The sequence below is a fragment of the Octopus bimaculoides genome, chromosome 1, assembly GCF_046866305.1.
Source record: "Octopus bimaculoides isolate indiv1 chromosome 1, ASM4686630v1, whole genome shotgun sequence".
NCBI classification, from domain to species: Eukaryota; Metazoa; Mollusca; class Cephalopoda; order Octopoda; family Octopodidae; genus Octopus; species Octopus bimaculoides.
Window position 1 is genome coordinate 114,130,477 of NC_142928.1, and position 19,400 is coordinate 114,149,876.

General features: G+C 37.1%; 1 protein-coding gene across 1 annotated transcript in view; it reads left to right on the forward strand.

The window, feature by feature from the left end:
- LOC106876453 (dynein beta chain, ciliary) overlaps window positions 1-19,400 on the forward strand; it is an 855,334-nt gene that overhangs the window by 286,920 nt on the left and 549,014 nt on the right. The window contains exons 14-19 of the mRNA XM_089350837.1: window positions 2,001-2,256; window positions 4,953-5,197; window positions 7,005-7,337; window positions 10,219-10,473; window positions 13,046-13,215; window positions 13,621-13,843. Of these exons, the coding sequence (XP_089206963.1) occupies window positions 2,001-2,256; window positions 4,953-5,197; window positions 7,005-7,337; window positions 10,219-10,473; window positions 13,046-13,215; window positions 13,621-13,843 (1,482 nt within the window). The remainder of the gene's footprint in view (window positions 1-2,000; window positions 2,257-4,952; window positions 5,198-7,004; window positions 7,338-10,218; window positions 10,474-13,045; window positions 13,216-13,620; window positions 13,844-19,400) is intronic.

The following is a 19,400-nucleotide window of genomic DNA, read 5'->3' on the forward strand; positions in this document are numbered from 1 at the left end:
GTGATATAAATCTGAGATGGTAGGGTACCAATAAATGCTTTATTATTATTGCTCTCTTTAGTTTTGGGCATGTTCAAATGAGAATATTTGATGATAATCCATGGTAAGGAATAATGGGTTGAGTAGGAATAATATACTATGCTGTGATGGAAAGACAGAATTGTCAATGCACTAGATTAGATATATACTAGTCCATATAGTAAGGACATATTTGTCAAAAGAGGTCAGGAGATGTGGTTAGGTACATACATGTCTCTGTGTATTAATATATTTATATATATCGTATCACAGTATCGACCAAACTATTAGATGTTATACATCAATGCCATCCTGCTGGCTAGGTGAACAGGCCAACATTCCTACCTGACTGAAAGGCTACTCCATCACAGCGTTACCTATTTACAGCAGGGTGAACTGGTGTAATATGAAATGAAGTGTTTGGCTCAAGAACACAATGCACAGCCAGTCTGAGAATCAAAGCCACAAGCTCACTATCATGAGTGCAACACTCCTAACCACTAGGCCATGAATGTTCAATTTTATATTTCTGTGTGCATGTTTATATGTGTGTATACACACAAACATAAAATGATCTTTTAATATGCATCAACCAGATCCATTCTAAAAGCTTTGTTATAGAAAAAAGTGTGAAAGCTGTTTGTAGAATTCAAACAATACATGTACCCATTAACACATATGCTAACCATTTACACTAAAGTAATATATATATATGTGTGTGTATGTATGTACATATATATGTATTTCCAATAAGAAGACAAAGAAAGACTAGTACATCTTCAACGACCAGTTACAATTATTTTGATAACATTTTGTTTTTAATATCATTGTATGCAAAAGTTCCATGTGAACAGTTATGTAATATTTACAGTTTTCTGTACTAAAGTGGTAAAGATTTGCATAGAAAGGTGCCCTCTTATATATATATAACATAGCATCTCTTTCTATCTATTTATCTAATATGTGTATACAGAAAGGGAGAGAGAGTAGGAGTGACAAACGAATAGAGATAGCTATTCCTTTGTGACAAACATTTCAAAGAGACTTGATTCATAACTCTTAAAATTGCAGAAGACATTAATTATATATTTCATAAGTTGTAAACTAATTTACCTTTAGTTCAGTTTCTCACTGAAATAGTTTTAAATCGATGAATGTTTACATATAAATCTATATATGTGTGTTTGCTATTAGAAATCTGTGTGTGCTTTTATTGTGTGTTTGTCCACCTGGTATAATTATGTCTCTGTGTGCATGTGGTGTCTTTGTATGTCAGTCTCTGTTGGGTTTTGCTTTTTTGTATGTCTATCTGAGTGTTCTATTTTTTAATGTCTGTTGTTCATCGTTGGAGAGATGTTTCTTTTCCATTGTGATGTAATAAGGCGCAAAAATCTTTCTATTTTGAAGGTTCCACCGATCAGAAATACACTGGAAATTATTTTACAAAAAAGGGCTTGTGTGTGAAAGTATAGAAGTCAAACATTTTATCACAACAAAGTACTAGTTTTGCTATGGAATTCACAAACAAAAATGAACTTTGAATTTTAGTTTTATAAAGATTATGAGGCTATTTTACTTATGGCAACAAACAATCTTTCACGTGTTGACAGTTAATATTCTTGGTTTCATGAAGTATCAAGAATATTGAGATTTTAAAAAAAGATATTTATTTGGATAATATAGAATTAGAAATGGTAAAATAATGTGGAGCTTCATTCAGTAACATAAATGTTTTATATGATATTAATAGTGTTGTTATATATGATATTACTCTTTATAGTGTATTGCTATGTATGATATTATTATGTTGCATTATTACAGTATATAGGATTATTGTATGTATTGAATATTTTGCAGCATGATATTTCTAATATTCATTTTAAAATATGATGTTGTTTCAATACATTTAAAATTTCTTCCAAAAACTAAGTTAAAAAAGCCATTTTACTAATTTTAATCTAATTGTGTTCTTACATATTCAGCTTACTGCTGTCCTAAAAGAGGTGAAATACATGGAGATTAGAGGTATTTCAAATATCCCTGACAGCAGCAATGAATTATATGCCAGAAGAGATGATTTCTATCGGTATGTAACAAACCTTGACCAAACGGTATTTTGGTACAATGATATTCGTACATCAGCCCTTACTGTGGAATTTCCTCTTATTGTCAACCAACTTGGCATAATTGATGAGCAGCTTCATCAAGCTGAAAAGCAAATGAACTGGAATAGTGAAGGTTTGTTTTTGTTTTATATTTTGTATGTGTTTTTGTTTTATGTAGGTTGTAATTAGAAAATTACTAGAAGATTGAAATTGTACACTATTTATACAAATTGTACACAATTTTACTTAGATATGTCTCTCCCCTTACAGTTTTATGGCCTTGTACCCTCTGTATGAATAATCTAATTACAGAAAAGTGGTTGGTGTTAGGAAGGGCATCCAGCCATAGAAATCATGCCAAAATAGACAAATGATGCCTGTGCAGCTTTCTAGCTGCTCAGCACCTGTCAAACTAGCCAACCCATTCCAGCATCGAAAACACGTTAAATGATGATGATAATGAGGCATAGCTAAAGTAATTAATATGTAATTCAGTATTTATCTCTTTGCTATTAAAAGTGATGAACATACAAACACAAATAGCTACTGTTTTAACAGTATTTTCTGCATTGCATAAGTAGAACGATATTTTGTAAACTTTAACATGAGTTGATGGAATGTTAGATCTCCACAACTGAATGCCCTTTCGAATATCTGCTCATCTTCTCTGCCCTCTATTCTTGAGAAGATCATAAGAGTTGATTCCTCAATTACCTCATTTATAGAGTCCTATCAGTAGCAACTATCATTACACTTTCTGGCTAGATTCCCAAGTATGACCAGCTGAGACCATAGTTATTATCCAGGCATCTCATTCTTGGTTTACCCCTAGGTCTCCTGTTGGTTGGTTCAGCTTGAATCCATCATGTGATTCTTTCCTGCAACATTCTCATTACATGTCTAAAGTACTGGGGCTGTGATCTCTGAGCTATGCATTTATTGAGTAACATTATTGCACAGATGCTAAAGAGAATCCCCTTTTTCGTGAAACAGGAGTAATATCTCTTGTTAGATAATTAAACTGGATTATTCAATTATATGTCTCCTTGGAGTAACCAAAATTGTTCAAGTGGAATGAAATTATGATATAGTAGTCAATAACTACATACTTTAAATAGCCAATGGTTCAATATGCTGCACTTTGCCAGAAGCTACATGTCATATATCTGACTTAAATTCTGCTCCTGTCATCATCGTCATCATCATCATCATCATCATCAAATGTCCGTTTTCCATGGTGGCATGGGTTGGACGGTTCGACTGGGGTCTGGAAAGCCAGGAGGCTGCACTAGACTCCAGTCCTATCTGGCAATGTTTCTATAGCTGGATGCCCTTCCTTACACCAACCACTCCGAGAGTGTAGTGGATGCTTTTTACGTGCCACTAGCATGGGCCAGAGGGGGCTGTCATCGACCACGATAGGATGGTGCTTTTTACATGCCACCAGCATGGGAGCCAGTCAAGGCAGTGCTGATGTTGTCCACATTCGGATGGTGCTTTTTATGTGCCACCAGCACAGTAGCCAGTCGAGGCGAGGGGGCTGGCACTGACCATGTTCAGATGGTGCTTTTTACGTGCCACCGGCATGGGGACCACAACTACAATTTCCACTTGATTGTAATTTGATTTCATTTTGATGTTGATGTACTTGACTCAATAGGTCTCGCCCTACAATCCAAGAGTACTTTTTGAGCTGGTTATGCGACACTGGTGTAGGTTACAGCTGTGATCTTACTTTATTTGTCATATCTTTTAAACTACACTATAACTAGCCCCCTGAATTAGTACTCTTTTAGATGATATTTTCTTTCTGTCAACTAATGCAGATCATATACACTATATGTTATGCATATTAACTGCATTGAACAATCCTATCCCTCCAGTTTTGTCATGGCTATTATGACTATCAACAAAAGTCAAATAGCATTGAACCACCAGGGAAGTTTCCTCAGGCTGTAAACCTGATATCTTGTTATGAAAACAATTTATATTTTCTTAACTAAGTTGGAAATGGGAGATTGTAAGACAATCATTATCTTTCCAAATGATATTAGCAAAGTTATTGCAGAATAGTTATGTCCACCTAGGAAACAAAAGGTGGTGATTAATTAGGTTCACAATTGCTATTCTTCCACTACTTCACTATCAATAAAGTACATATAAACTAGATATTGTCATTGTTATCATTGCTGCCACTATTGTCACCACTGTTGTTGCCTCACTGTCTACATAATTTTATTTCATCTCATCCTTGAAATCTACCCCTAGGTCTCCTGCTGGTTGGTTCAGCTTGAATCCATCATGCGATTCTTTCCTGCAGCATTCTCATTACATGTCTAAAGTACAGGAGCTGTGATCTCTGAGCTATGCATTTGTTGAGTAACATTATTGCAGAGATGCTTCAGAGAATCTCCGTTTTTGTGAAACAGGAGTAATTCACTTCTTTCACATCTTAACCAACTTGTTACATTACACACATATTTTACTGGTTTAACATATTGATATGAATGAACAAAAGTGTTCATTCATAGAAGAAAGTCACATACTGAGTGCAGAATGTCCATGTAACATAAGAAATTTTGTAATAAGTGGAAGATACACCTCAGCTGATGTCTTTAATGCCTCACCTTTTGCAGATTTCATTTACAGTTTTTTCTTTTTCTTAAAGATTAATTTTGTATGTCCATCTCATGGAACATACTTTAAAAAAAATCTCTGCAATTATTGTGTTTTTAATACCAGTATCTTATTACATTGAAGTGTTATGCTTGATATAGCTTGCTGTTTCCATGTAATGAGATTATTTGATAACATGATCTATTTCATTAGGTATCTGGGAGTATATAGAAGAAACAAAGAATACAATTTATAAGTTATACATTAGCCTCAAAATGTCAAAGGAAAATGTACAAACAATTGAAGTATTGATGTCCACATGGAATAAGCTACCATTGTTTGAACGTAAAGATGAGAAAAATGGACTCTTGCTCAATTTGGATGACAGAATAGATCGTCTAGCAAAGCGCTCAGCAGAAATTACTAAAAATGGGCAACTAATTCATGAACTTGTACAGGTAAAAGCTAAATTAAAACGTGTGTGTGTGTGTGAGAGAGAGAAAGAAAGAGAGAGAGAGAGAGAGAGAGAGAGAGAGAGAGAGAGAGAGAGAGAGAGAGAAATAATCCTATTTGAATGACAAATACACTTTATTTGTACAGAAGAGGGTTCTCTTAACTATTTAAACATAAAGTACCAGTGGTATGTACTTTGTAAAACATCTAGATGAGCTGAGATACATCGTCAGTGATGTCACCTGGAGGTATCAAAGGTTTCATGTTTCTCAACATCAGACACCCACATTCAGGTGATCAAGGTGACACATATTGACTTACATTCTAGCAGCAACATTCATATATCATTCTTCTTAATACAAAGTAATCTGATAGCTTTTTTTAGCAACTTCACATGGAACAATATGATGCTTTTCGCTTCCACCCATGTAAAGTTCAATCAGTTGAGGACTTTGCAGGCTGTACATCTTGCACTGTCTTTATAGCCTATCTGTACATGTTCATAATGGGTTTTCTAGCAAGTACCCTGTCACTTCTCCAATTCCCAATACTTCTCATGTTACCTTTCCTTGGCTTCTTCAATATACTCTTTCCCCAGGGCACTCTAAGTTCCATTGTGATCAATATTTTTGTTACCTCAGAACTGATGATCATGTATGACAAGAGTGTTGGTACTAAGTGTTGTGGTAACTTCAGCTGCCTGCCCAGATCAACAACCAGCTGCCAATCAGAGTGTGTGCCTGTTCTTGTTTTTGTTTGTGAATTTGGTTTCTTTCTAGTTTTGACAAATCTAATTGACTTCTTTTTGATGTAGTGGTGTTTATTTATACTGATTATTCTTAGTGATTGCCCTGAGCAGCTGATGAGGTTGTTGATGATAGCAGCCATTTCCAAGAGCTCTTTGGCAACTATTGAAGTGTTCTAAGGATCTTCTTTCAAAATGGACATGATGATGTTTCATGCTTACCTTAGATGTAATGGTTAGCTGGGCTTGGTAAGATATTGTAGGCAACCTAGACAAAGAACTGCATATAATGGAAATCTATCTGCATAATGTTTGACCAAGTATCCCTATGCTCCGAGCTTGTCCATGCTCCATGCAACCTGAACCTTCCCTGTCCTACTCAACTCTTCTTCGTCTGTGCTTGCTCAGACCAGATAAAAAGTTGTTTCTACTTGCTCTAAACCTTACTAACCTAGGTCTTTTGAAAGAATCCTAAGTCTGCTCTGCCAGTTGACATGATGCTCACCAACTCCTTTCACCCTAGGCCTTTTTCTGCCATATTGCATTGCTTTCTCTGCTCTTCATATCCACTCCCCATGAGAATATACCCACTGATGACATATTCTGATCCCTGGAGCCCTTACAACTTTGAAATTTTTTTAAAGTTACCATATATTCTTCAGAGATGCTAATGAATGGAAGCTGAAAGATATTACTGGCCTCCAGACAATGCCACACCATTGAGTCTTCAGGAAAATCCCCAGACCCTTGCAGAGAAAGCCACTGATCTCCCTTTCAAGGGACTCAACTGTTATCAGTGGAACCATGTAAAGCAGTAGATGTCATAGGTCTCATGGTAGGAAAGGGCAGGATAGAATGTTGATAAATCCAGATCTTGGAAACTATCTAGAAACAGTTAAAATAATCTGTTTATCTTGAAAAGAGAAGCAATGTTTTTTTTTTATATATAATACACTTCATTTTCTCATTTCAAGACTGAGTAAAATATGGTATTTAACAATTGTACTCTTTGTAATCTTAATATATATGGTATTTATAGCATATATTTATTCTTGCATTTATTCCAGAAAAATATAGAAAACTTTCAAGCAGATCCTGATTCAGTTGAGTGGAAAGCATATGTTGACTATGTTGATCAGAAAGTTGCTGTGGGATTTTTTGCCCTCATTGGGACAAGTCTCAATTTTTTTCTGAATAACACAGACCCTCTAGAAACAACTGATCCACTATTTGAAGTGAAACTGGAGCTAAATATTCCCGAAATGCAGTTTTCTCCGTCACTGAATATTCAAAACCCAGATGGATTCTGGGACCTTGTTGAAGGACTCATGGATGATATATACTCACAAGCATCAGGCATACAACGGCTTGCAAAGCATAATAATGTACATAATTATGAGGTAAAATTAATGTCATAACTTCTTGCATTAGCTTTATTCAACTTTTATGTGACAGATTGGGAGTAATTAACTTTTGATATCTTATTCTCTAGTCTTCAAACAGCTGACTAAAAAAAAAGCTATGACATTTTAGGAAAGCACAGAAACAAGCATTTGGTATCAAGGTACTTTAAAACAGTATTATGTTTACTACTAAAGAAAGGTACAACACAATGTATTCAAATTTGAAAGTATGAATTATTGATGCATTAAGTGTGTATTGCTTCTATGCTATACTGTACCATAGAATATATCTGTAGATTTTAACCACCACTATTTATATGGGAGTTCTGTAAATGGCCGCTCCAATGCCGTATCTGTTGAGCAGTACATGAAGCAATTTCGACACTTAAGAGAAACAACTTCAAAATCAAGTAGGATTTTAAAAATTAATTTGTTTATATATTCCATTCCAATGTTTTTTTCTCTTCTTATATGAAAGTATGAAAAATATGAAAATCAGAAAGTGTAAGTGTTTGATCCAAAAAAGGGAATCTCTTCATAGTGGCTGACTTGCTAGGAATAGTGGCCAGATTGCCCTCAAATAACATTTTATTGTTATTAGAAATGAGGGGAACATTAATTATATATTTCCATATACATTCTGGAAAAAAAAAATGTTGGGTTAGTCACAACTAGAACACTTTTGATCAGAAATTTTCTAAACTAGATCTTGGGCTAAGCAATATATTTACATACCACAGATCAGATGGATTTATTTTCAGAAAGATTAATTTTCCAGCAGTTGATATGAGATAAGCTTGTCTCAGCAAAAATGAGTGATTAAGGTCAGTATCACTGATAAGCTGAATATTTTTCACCAACGTATAGAGCACTGGAAGAATGGAAAAAGTTTTAGAACCATGATCTCTACTGATCTTTTCTCACTGTTCTATATTCTTACAATAGTCCTTCTCACTGCTTACTTAAATCTCTCCTCACTTCTTATTTCTCATTTTCACTGAACATTGAAAATGATTCCCATCTTTAATAGCATCTATTGTAAACTTTTCTTTACATCAATGTAATTTACAACAGAGCATAATATAACAATAAGAGCCTCTGTATGGCTCATCTTGTTAAAGCTAGCATTCAAATTTCACTCAACTCACACCTTCTGAAAGGAAGACTTCTAGCTTTAAATAGTCCTACATACACTATGTCATAAACGAAAGGAAAAAAAAAACATAATGGTTACAATTGCAATGACTGAATATATGATTGTGTGGTCAACAAGTTCACTTCAGAAACATAGCCTGAGATTGGCCTTCTGAGTAAAATTAATACATGTAAACTGCACAGAAGCCTGTTGTGTGTGTGTGTGTGAGAGAGAGAGAGAGTGTGTGTGTGTGTGTGTGTGCTATGTGTGTGTGCATATGCGTGTATGCATGCGTGCAAGTATAATATATATATATATATATATATAAATTCAATAATAGGACGAATTCTTTTATATATATATATATATATATATATATATATATATATACCCTAACAGTTGAAGGAACCCGTGGAAGAGGTAGGCCCAGGAAGACCTGGGCTGAGGTGGTGAGGCAAGACCTTCGTACATTGGGCCTCACCGAGGCGATGACTACTGACCGAGACCTTTGGAAATGTGCTGTGCGTGAGAAGACCCGGCAAGCCAAGTAAGAACGTTGCCAGTGCCCCTGGACTGGCTCTTGTGCTGGTGGCACATAAGATGCACCATTTTGAGCGTGGCCGTTGCCAGTACCGCCTGACTGGCCTTTGTAGGATTTTCGAGTGACATCGTTGCCAGTGCCCCTGGACTGGCTTGTGTGGGTGGCACATAAAAGACACCATTTCGAGCGTGGCCGTTGCCAGTATCGCCTGACTGGCCTTCGTGCAGGTGACACGTAAAAGCACCTACTACACTCTCTGGGTGGTTGGCGTTAGGAAGGGCATCCAGCTGTAGAAACTCTGCCAAATTTAGATTGGAGCCTGGTGTTGCCATCCAGTTTCACCAGTCCTCAGTCAAATCGTCCAACCCATGCTAGCATGAAAAGCGGACGTTAAACGATGATGATGATGATGATGATGATGATGTAAACAGCTTATCTTTTCTACATTATTTTCATGGACAAAAAAAAACTAGGTATCAGCTCAATCTACAATAAATCAATCTGCATTGGGATTTTATCAATGACTAAATATTTTCTTTAACTGTCCATAGAGGTATTGCTTATAACCCACCATTACTAAAGGCTTAAGTAAATTGGATAGATTGATTTGCATATATAACAAATTATTGTCAGCAAATCAGTCTATCCAGTTTACTTAAGCCTTTTGTACTACCTCTATTCTTATTAATCTTTCTATTTCTACATCCTAATAACTCTCTCATTCGTATCCTCATCCTTGTTTGTCTTCATTATCTTTCTTCCATCAGTCTTCTCTCTCTCATTGTAACCCTTTCCCTGTTATTTTATGTAATACTTTTAATTTTTCCTTGCACACTCTGTTGCTTTCACTTTCTTTCCTTGCAATGCTGTCTCTCTTCCGTGGTCTTTATGAACTTTATTCAACTGTTTTCATTGAAAGTAGGTGATTAAAATTTTTTTCTTTCAAGTATGTTGAGAAAATTTGTGAGAAGTTTTACACTATCTATTTTTCATTTCAAAATTACTGATAAAAGTTTTCACTTCAAGTTATATATATAATGGCAGATACACACATCACAGTAGTTTTTTTTATATACGAGCTAGCATGATGTACACTAGCAGAATCACCTCCTGGAGAGTGGCATTTCTGCTAGGAGATATAACAGGAAAAATATATGTTACTAAAAAAAGAAGTTTATTATTTGCATTTAATATTTCTACAGCCTGATCTTGAAATAAATGATGAAATAGCTACAATGAGAGAAACTGTTATGGCAAGAGTTGATAGTGTGATAAACCAAGCTATGGAATACAGTAATACATTTGAGAAATATTCATATTTGTGGAAAAGAGATAGGAGTGAATTTATGCAACAATTCCTTCTTTATGGTGAAGTCTTAATTGCACAAGCTACTAAGACTGTAATTGAGCAAGATGCACCTAAAAAACCCCCAACACTTCAACATTTTAAAGAACAGGTAAGCAAATAACTCCAGTAACTTTTTTTTATTTACATTTTTTGACCATGTTTTCTGTACAGAGACTATTATGGAAGAATATTTTTGTAAACACTAAATAGATAAATGTATGTCTTGTGATTTAAAAAACAAATCACACTGGTCTTATAAGAGATAGGGCTTTCAAAAGTTACATAATAGTGGATTGAAAAAAAAGGTAACTTTACATAACAGTGACAGTATCAGGAATTTTGTACAAATGAACAACAAAGAATAATTTCTTAAAAGAACATACTGTCTGAAATTAAACATTTGAAAACCTTCCAAGTTCTGATATTTACATTTATGTCACAATGACTGGACTTGAGGGTATTTGCTTCAAAAGCTATCACCATAGCTGATCCTCAAATTCAGTAATCCTCTTTTGCTCTTCTTATTCTTTATTGCTCTGATATTTGCATTTCAAAGCTGCCCGACTCAACTGCAACTTCACTATAGGCAGTTCTTTAATTTCTGATTACTTTTTTCTATATTATTCTTTGATATAAAATACTCATGTAAAGCTATGTGCTGAATATTTTCTCTCAAACTTTCATTTGTCAAACTAAATCAGTTTTGTTCTGTGTATGATTTACAAGGCCAACTCTTACAAGCTATTATTGCTTTAGACTGAATAACCTGTACAATAAGCACTTTTATTCACCTGAGGTAATTATTATACAATTGATAAGAGAGGAATTCAAGACAGATTGCTCCTAGGAGCTCCTTTATGCTGATGACCTGGCCCTCATAGCAGAATCACTACCAGAACTATAAAAGAAATTTCGGGTGTGGAAGTAAGGTTTAGAATCAAAAGGCCTTAGAGTCAATGTAGCAAAGACCAAAGTTCTAGTAAGTAGGAAAGCGAACACATCACCCCCACCCCCCTCAGGTAGGTGGCCCTGCTCGATCTGTAGAAAAGTTGTAGGTAGAAACTCCATAAGATGTACCCAGTGTAAGCTATGGACACATAAGAGGTGCAGCAACATCAAAGGAAGATTAACTGAGACGATAGCTTTCATGTGTGGAAGATGCACATGGGCAATAAACACCACAGATGCTCAGAAAACAGGTTCCATCACACTCCAGGGGAAGAAACTAGAAGTAGTTGATAGCTTCCACTACCTAGGTGACCAAGTTAGTAGTGGGGGTAGATGCTCAGAGTGTTACCACTAGAATAAGAATAGCCTGGGCAAAGTTTAGAAAGCTTTTACCCCTACTGGTGACAAAGGGCCTCTCGCTCAGAGTGAAAGGTAGATTCTACGATGCATGTTTGCAAACTGCCATGCTTCATGGCAGTGAAACATGGGTTGTGACTGTGGAGGACATGCATAGGCTCGAAAGAAATGAAGCTAGCATGATCCGTTGGATGTGTAATGTCAGTGTGCACACACAACAGAGTGTAAGCTCTCTGACAGAAATGTTGGACATAAGAAGCATAGGATGTGGTGTTCAAGAGAGACATTTGCACTGGTATGGTCATGTACTATGGATGGATGAGGAGAGATGTGCCACTCCCAAACAGTTGAAGGAATCTGGAGTAGAGGTAGACCCAGGAAGACATGAGATGAGGTGGTCAAGCATGACCTTCGAACGTTGGGCCTCACAGAGGCAATGACGAAAGACCGAGACCTCTGGAAGTATGCTGTGACTATGAAGACCCAGCAAATAAAATGAGTTGACGGCTGTATCCTACACCAGTTTCACATAACCAGCCCCAGCCCATTCAAAAGTATCTTGGAACGTAGGGTGACCTGCTGTGCTTGAGGAGACCTATTGAGTCAAGTACATCAACGTCAAAATGAAAATCAAATGGAAATTGCAGTTGTGATACCTGTGCCGGTGGCACATAAAAAGCACCAACTGATCGTGGCTGTTGCCAGCCTCCTCTGGCCCCTGTGCCGGTAGCACATAAAAAGCACCCACCACATTCACAGAGTGGTTGACGTTAGGAAGGGCTTCCAGCTGTAGAAACACTGCCAGATCAGTCTGGAGCCTGGTGCAGCCTCCTGGCTTCCCAGACCCCGGTCGAACCATCCAACCCATGCTAGCATGGAAAACGGACGTTAAACAATGATGATGATGATGCTAAAGGTCTATATCCTTTTACATTATTAGAGGCCAACCTTCACACTTCAGTGATTGTGCTCTTATCCTAACCTGCATAGAAATTTTTGGCTGAAAGTGTGGAGTAGAATCATATGTTCTGAATGGCAGTCTATTTAGAGACTATGCAGTACATATTTTTTTACTGTATTATCACATGGGCAATCAAGTATTGTTTAAACATTATTGGTTTATGTTGGTTGCAAGCAAAGTGACAGTTGAAACATTTTTATTCTATATTGTTATTCACCTTATTCTAATATAATTGAAGACTTTGTAGTGTGGGTGACCGAAGTGGAGACAGGCAAAGTTTAAAAACTTTCGTTTTCCTTATAATTCACTAGACTGGAAATGTATGGCTTATTGTTTCCTTGCTGATCATATCAGAATCTGAGAAACAAGATTATACTGATGATATAACTGTTTTTACCTTCTTTCCTTTCTTTAGATTGATACATTTGAACTGGTTTATGAAGAGGCTAAAGGTATAAAAAAGATCATGATTTTTGACAATTGGTTCCGTGTAGATATACGACCGTTCAAGTATGGCTTACTTAACATCATTAAGAAGTGGAGTTTTATGTTTAAACAATATTTGATTGACCATGTGATAAATAGGTAAGTAATGAAAGATAGAACTGAGTGATGGAGAATCTTTTAAAATATTATGTATAATTATTTTTGTGGAAAAGAAAATTTTTGTTTTATCAAGTAGATAATTAGACTACTTGTTTTGTGGGTGTATTATATAATTCTATTGAAACTGAGAAAATATGTTTTCTTTATTTTTATATTAGCCTGTTAATTATTCCAAGCAACGAAGAGAAATGAGATACAATAGAAAAAAGTTTTCTTCTCAGAAGCATACCATTTTACATGTTGATTATTTAAGTAAATTATGACTTCATTTTAGAGACACAAGGGGATTATGAAGCAATCAGTCAAAGTATAAATACGTTTTCAATTTTGTTGGGGAACATGTACTTGTTTTTCATTCTCAGGTTGTCCTTATTTGATTTCTAGTCTAAATGAACTTGAAGAATTTATTGAGGTTGCTGATGAAGGCTTGGGTAAAACTGTTGAAGAGGGTGACTATGACCAGTTAGTGGCAGTTATGGAACAACTGAATGCTGTCCATAAACGACAAGATGATACTGACATGATGTTTGAACCTTTGAAGGAAACAATAGAGCTACTGAAGACCTATGATCAGGAAATGCCTGAAAGTGTTCATCAACAAATTGAGGTAAGGTAGTGAGAAGTGTGAAATAAAAAGTAACTGCAACAAGAATAGAGTTTATATATAAAACTAAGTATATATTTAAACAGATATGTTTTTGTCTTAGAACTGGTGGTTCACTGTTACAATAAATGACATACTGAGTGTATTGTAAGTGTATGATTGAGTATACATTATTTAAGTTGAATGAGCATTTACCATCACGTTAGTGTGATTTCAATTACACATGGCAGCAGTGGCCAAACCTTGTACTACTTCAAGCAAGTAAGCTATCATGCTTATTTTCATTATTCAAAAAGTTGTTACTTAGTATTTCAATAATCAATTAAATGATCTAATTGTTGGGATTTTCTGGTTCATTGGAGTTCTTAATTGTAGCAACTACACACACACAATCTCATCAGCAAGATGTGTGCAATCTATGAAGAGTTGTCCCAAATAAAATTGGGCTAGTCCTTCTACCCACAAAGAGATTGTAAAGGCCTTTACATTATATCTTGCATTTGTGGCTCTGTTGGTGGCTAATGCACCCTGTTTTTGATAAACATACCTGACTGCAAACATTGCAAACCAAGCTTTCCCCATTCACTATACTAGCAGTGCACTTTCAAGCAGCATATTTAAATTCTTCGTGCAGAATATGCACCCTCTCAGAGGTGTCAACCCCCCTCCTTAACCTGCTTCCTCCATCTGTGATGATGACAGGTATTGCTTTCCCAGTCAATCTCCTGATTATTACAGGCCTTTAATGAGGACTTAACGCAGTCCTTAAATCGCAGCCTTTGTTTCTGCCGAGGTCTCTTTCCACTAACAAGTTCCCCATATAGCATCTGTTTAGTGATCCTGCTATCCTTCATTCTAATAAGGTGTCCAGTCCAACGTAACTGGTGCTTGTGCACCATTGCCTCAATACTCAAGATATTGGCTTTCCTAAGGACTTGTGTGTCCGGAGTTTTTAAGGTCCAGCCAACATTCAGAATGTGTCTCAGACATCTCTGATGAAAGCATTCAAGGATCCTTACATGATGTTTGTAAAGGGTCCATGTCTCACATGAGTAAAGGAGCAATGTTTGTACACATGCATGGTGCTCAGCAATTTTTTTTCATTGTGATGCCATGTTGGAACCAGACACAAGACTGAAGAGACAGGAAGGAATAGCTGCCTGAAAGATATTTCATCATCCAGGGAGCAAGAATGGCTGAGTGTGCTGCCCAGGTAGACAAACTTGTCTACCACTTTCATATTGTTCCTACAACCAAGATAGCTGGTTCCACATATGGATTTCCTGGTGCAGGCTGGAATATTACAACAGTCTTGTCCAGGCTAATGCTGAGTCCAAATGCCTTGCAAGAAGCAGAAATATGATTCATAAGTATTTGCATGTCATCCACTGTATGAGTAACTAAGTCATAGTCATCTGCATAAGGGAAGTCACAAATAAGAGACTGGAAAACTTTTGAATTGGCAGCAAATCAGCACAGATTAAAGAGGCAGCCAGAAGGTCGATATCTGACATATATTCTCAGAGAGTTAACTTTAGCGATGTTGGTGTGTTTATATCTCCATAACTTAGTGGCTTGGTAAAAGAGACCAGTAGAATAAGTACTAGGCTTACAATAAACCCTGGGGTCAAGTTCTTTGACTAGAAACCCTTTAAGGTGTTGATCCAGCATGGCTGCAGTCAAATGACTGAAACAAAAGAATATATATATATATATATATATATATATATAAATTTAAGGAATGGAGAAAACGCATGTTATAACTGCATACTTTATTCCGACATATGTTTTGAAGAATTACAATTTATGCGATCCATAGGAATCGGCGATGTTAAAAATGTAAACTTCTCCTCAGAGAAATGCATGGGAATCGTCTTAAATGTATATATCATCATCATCATCGTCGTCGTCGTTTAACGTCTGCTTTCCATGCTAGCATGGGTTGAACGATTTGACTGAGGACGGGTGGACCAGGAGGCGACACCAGGCTCCAATCTGATTTGGTAGAGTTTCTATAGCTGGATGCCCTTCCTAACGCCAACCACTCCGAGAGTGTAGTGGGTGCTTTTACGTGCCACCAGCACGAGGGCCAGTCAGGTGGGTACTGGCAACGACCAAGCTCGAAATGGTGTATTTTATGTGCCACCTGCACAAGGGCCAGTCCAGGGGCACTGGCAACGATCTCGCTCAAATGACTTTTCACGTGCCACTGGAACAAGTGTCAGGAAGGCAATGTTGATAACGATCACACTGGTGCTATTTACGTGCCACCGGCACGGAAGCTAGACAGCTGCTCTGGCAACGATTACGCTCGGACGGTGCTCTTAGTGCTCCACTGGTACAGGTGCCATCATGATTTCGCTTTCGCTTGCCTCAACAGGTCTTCGCAAGCCGAGTTTAGTGTTCCTACAAATATAGTTCGGTCTCGATTTCACTTGCCTCACCATGTCTTCGCAAGCAGAGTTTAGTGTCCAATAAAGGAATGTTATGCCTAAGTGGGCTGGTTACATCCATTGCAGAGACCTTGGATTTTGGTCTCAGTTGGCCTGCCAGGTCTTCTCACGCACAGCATATTTCCAAAGGTCACGGTCACAAGTTATTGCCTCGGTGAGGCCTAATGTTCAGAGGTCATGCTTCACCACCTCATCCCAGGTCTTCCTAGGCCTACTTCTTCCACGGGTTCCCTCAACCGCTAGGGTGTGGCACTTTTTCACGCAACTATCCTCATCCATTCTCACCACATGTCCATACCAGTGCAATCGTCTCTCTTGCACACCACAGCTGATGCTTCTTATGTTCAACTTTTCTCTCAAGATACTTACGCTCTGTCAGGTATGCACACTGACATTACTCATCCATCGGAGCATACCAGCTTCATTTCTTGCGAGCTTACGCATGTCCTCAGCAGTCATGGCCCATGTTTCACTGCCGTGTAGCATGGTTGTTCGTACACATGCGTCATACAGTCTGCCTTTTACTCTGAGCGAGAGGCCCTTTGTTGCCAGCAGAGGTAAGAGCTCTCTGAACTTTGCCCAGGCTATTCTTATTCTAGCAGCTACACTTTCAGCGCACCCACCCCCACTACTAACTTGGTTACCCAGATAGCGGAAGCTATCAACTGTGTCTAGTTTTTCTCCCTGGAATGAGACAGAAGTTGTTTTCTGCATCTTTACAGTGTTTATTGCACCTGAACATCTGCCACATACAAAAACTAACTTACTAGTTAACCTGCCTTTGATATTGCTGCACCTCTTATATGTCCATAGCTTGCACTGGGTACATCTTATAGAGTTTCCACCTACACCTTTTCTACACTTAAGTGGCAATATACTACACTTTATCGTGCAGTTACTGTTAATACTTCATTTAGAGAACTAACATTGCTTGTTTTCACCTTTTCGATATCAGTGAAGAATTTCACTGGAAAAGTAGATATAAGATTGCCAGGATTTTGTCTCTCTCACCGAGGTCAGTGGCTGTCGAACGCCGACGAAGGGAAATAACCCTGAAATCCGGATCCGTTCGTACTACAGATCATGGTGAGAGGGATAACTTCCCTTGGCAAACAGGACACAGTCGTGTGTCGATAAGCCAGCTGTAGGAGATGTCTGTCATACCGGCCATGACGAGAGGAAATAGCCCTGAAACTCGAGTCGCCTTTATATATTTATAATTATATATTTGATCCTTTATATTGAACACTCAATATTTCATCTACATTCAATACTTTCTTTCATGGTGCCATCCATTTTTATTTTATTTTATCTTATATTATATATTGTATATTATATTATATATTGTATATTCCATATTCTATACCCCACATTGGTTCTTCAGGAATATAAATAAAACATAAAAAACAGACAGTGTTGGAACTCTTTTAAACAAAATAATATATATATATATATATATATATATATATATATATATATACATACATACATAACATCCACTTTTCCATGCTTGTATAAATCAGACAGAATTTGTTGAAACAGATTTTCTATGGCCAGATGCTTTTTCTTTTGCCAACCCTCACCTTTTTCTAAGCAAGTTCTTGTCTATCAAATCCATTCACAATGCTTTGGTTGACCTGAGGCTATAGGAGACAGTTGTCCAAGATATCAGGTAGTGGAACTGAACTCAAAACCATATAAAGTTCTGTAATGGAGTATATCAACATTGTCTAATATCCACTTTCCGTGATAGCATGAGTTGGGCAGTTTGACATGGAACTGGCTTGCAGGGAGCTGTCCAGACTCCAGTTGTATGTTGTGGTATGGTTTATATGGCTGGATACTCTTCCTAATGCCAACCACTTAATGTGCTGAGTGCTTTTTATGTACCGCCAACATGGGTACATTTATGCAGCACCTACAAGGATACAAGGATACATTTACACAGCATTGGCACAGGTGCATTTATGCTGCACCAGCACAGGGTCGTTTATGCAGCACTGATATAGATGCTTTTTATGTGGCATTGGCACCTGAAAGGACAAGCTTGTATGTGTGGAAGACAGCGATTTTCCTTAGCTTGATGTGCCTTATCAGGTACAGCAAATCACTACATCTCCTGGTCCCTTGTCATTTCCTCAGTGAGGCCCAGCATCTGAAGATCTTTTCTCAACAAATCATCCTACATCTTCCTGGGTCTGCCCCTTCCACTGGTACCCTCCACAATTAGAGCTGGGTGCTTCTTCATGCAACTCTCCTCATCCATATATATCCTATGAAAACTCAGGTTTCGAACAGAAAATCTACAAGGTCTATTTCCATTGTAGAGTATAAAAAGTAAGAGAAGTATGGATGGAAAAGACTTGAAATCTGAATTCTGATCTTTTTGCTATACACCACATAACCAACAGCTTGCTGGATTTGAAGAGGAATTATTAAGAACTATTAAATTTTAGAATTTCCCACTACAGAATAACAAGAATATTAATAATTATTCAATTTCTTAGTTAGTGATGCAAACTGCTTTTCCATATAAAGGGTAGTGCAATTTACATTCAGCAGAAGCTATCTGGTTCCTGGATTGTAGGTTGCATTTAATTAACAAGCATTATGAGCTATTTATATGATGCAACTATATATTCAGGAAAATTTTCCCTAGGTTATGATTTCACCATAAGGCAACCTGGATCATGGAGTCCAAATGACTACAAACTGGTACCTTAGAATTTGATACTGTACTATTTCATCAGATTCCTAACTGTTCAATCCTAGGAGATTATACTAACACTGGAAAGAAAATTGTTCTAAGTTTATAAATTTGTGCCTGCTATTTTGTATACATAGTTTTGTAAATGCATGTTGCTTTTTGCATGTTGTAACTTTGTATGTGTCAGCTGTTGTGTATATGCATTGTATATATCCATCTGGGAGCCTGTAAGTGTGTGTGAGCATCTATGTAGCTGACTTTGTACATGTACACGTAAATATCTGTGTGCTTGCACTGGTGTGGACAATATAGATGGATGCTGGTATTCATGTGACTGTATATTTGTGTGTGTGTGAATATATATCTTCAAACAATGTGAGAAGCCACTTAGTGTAAGTGA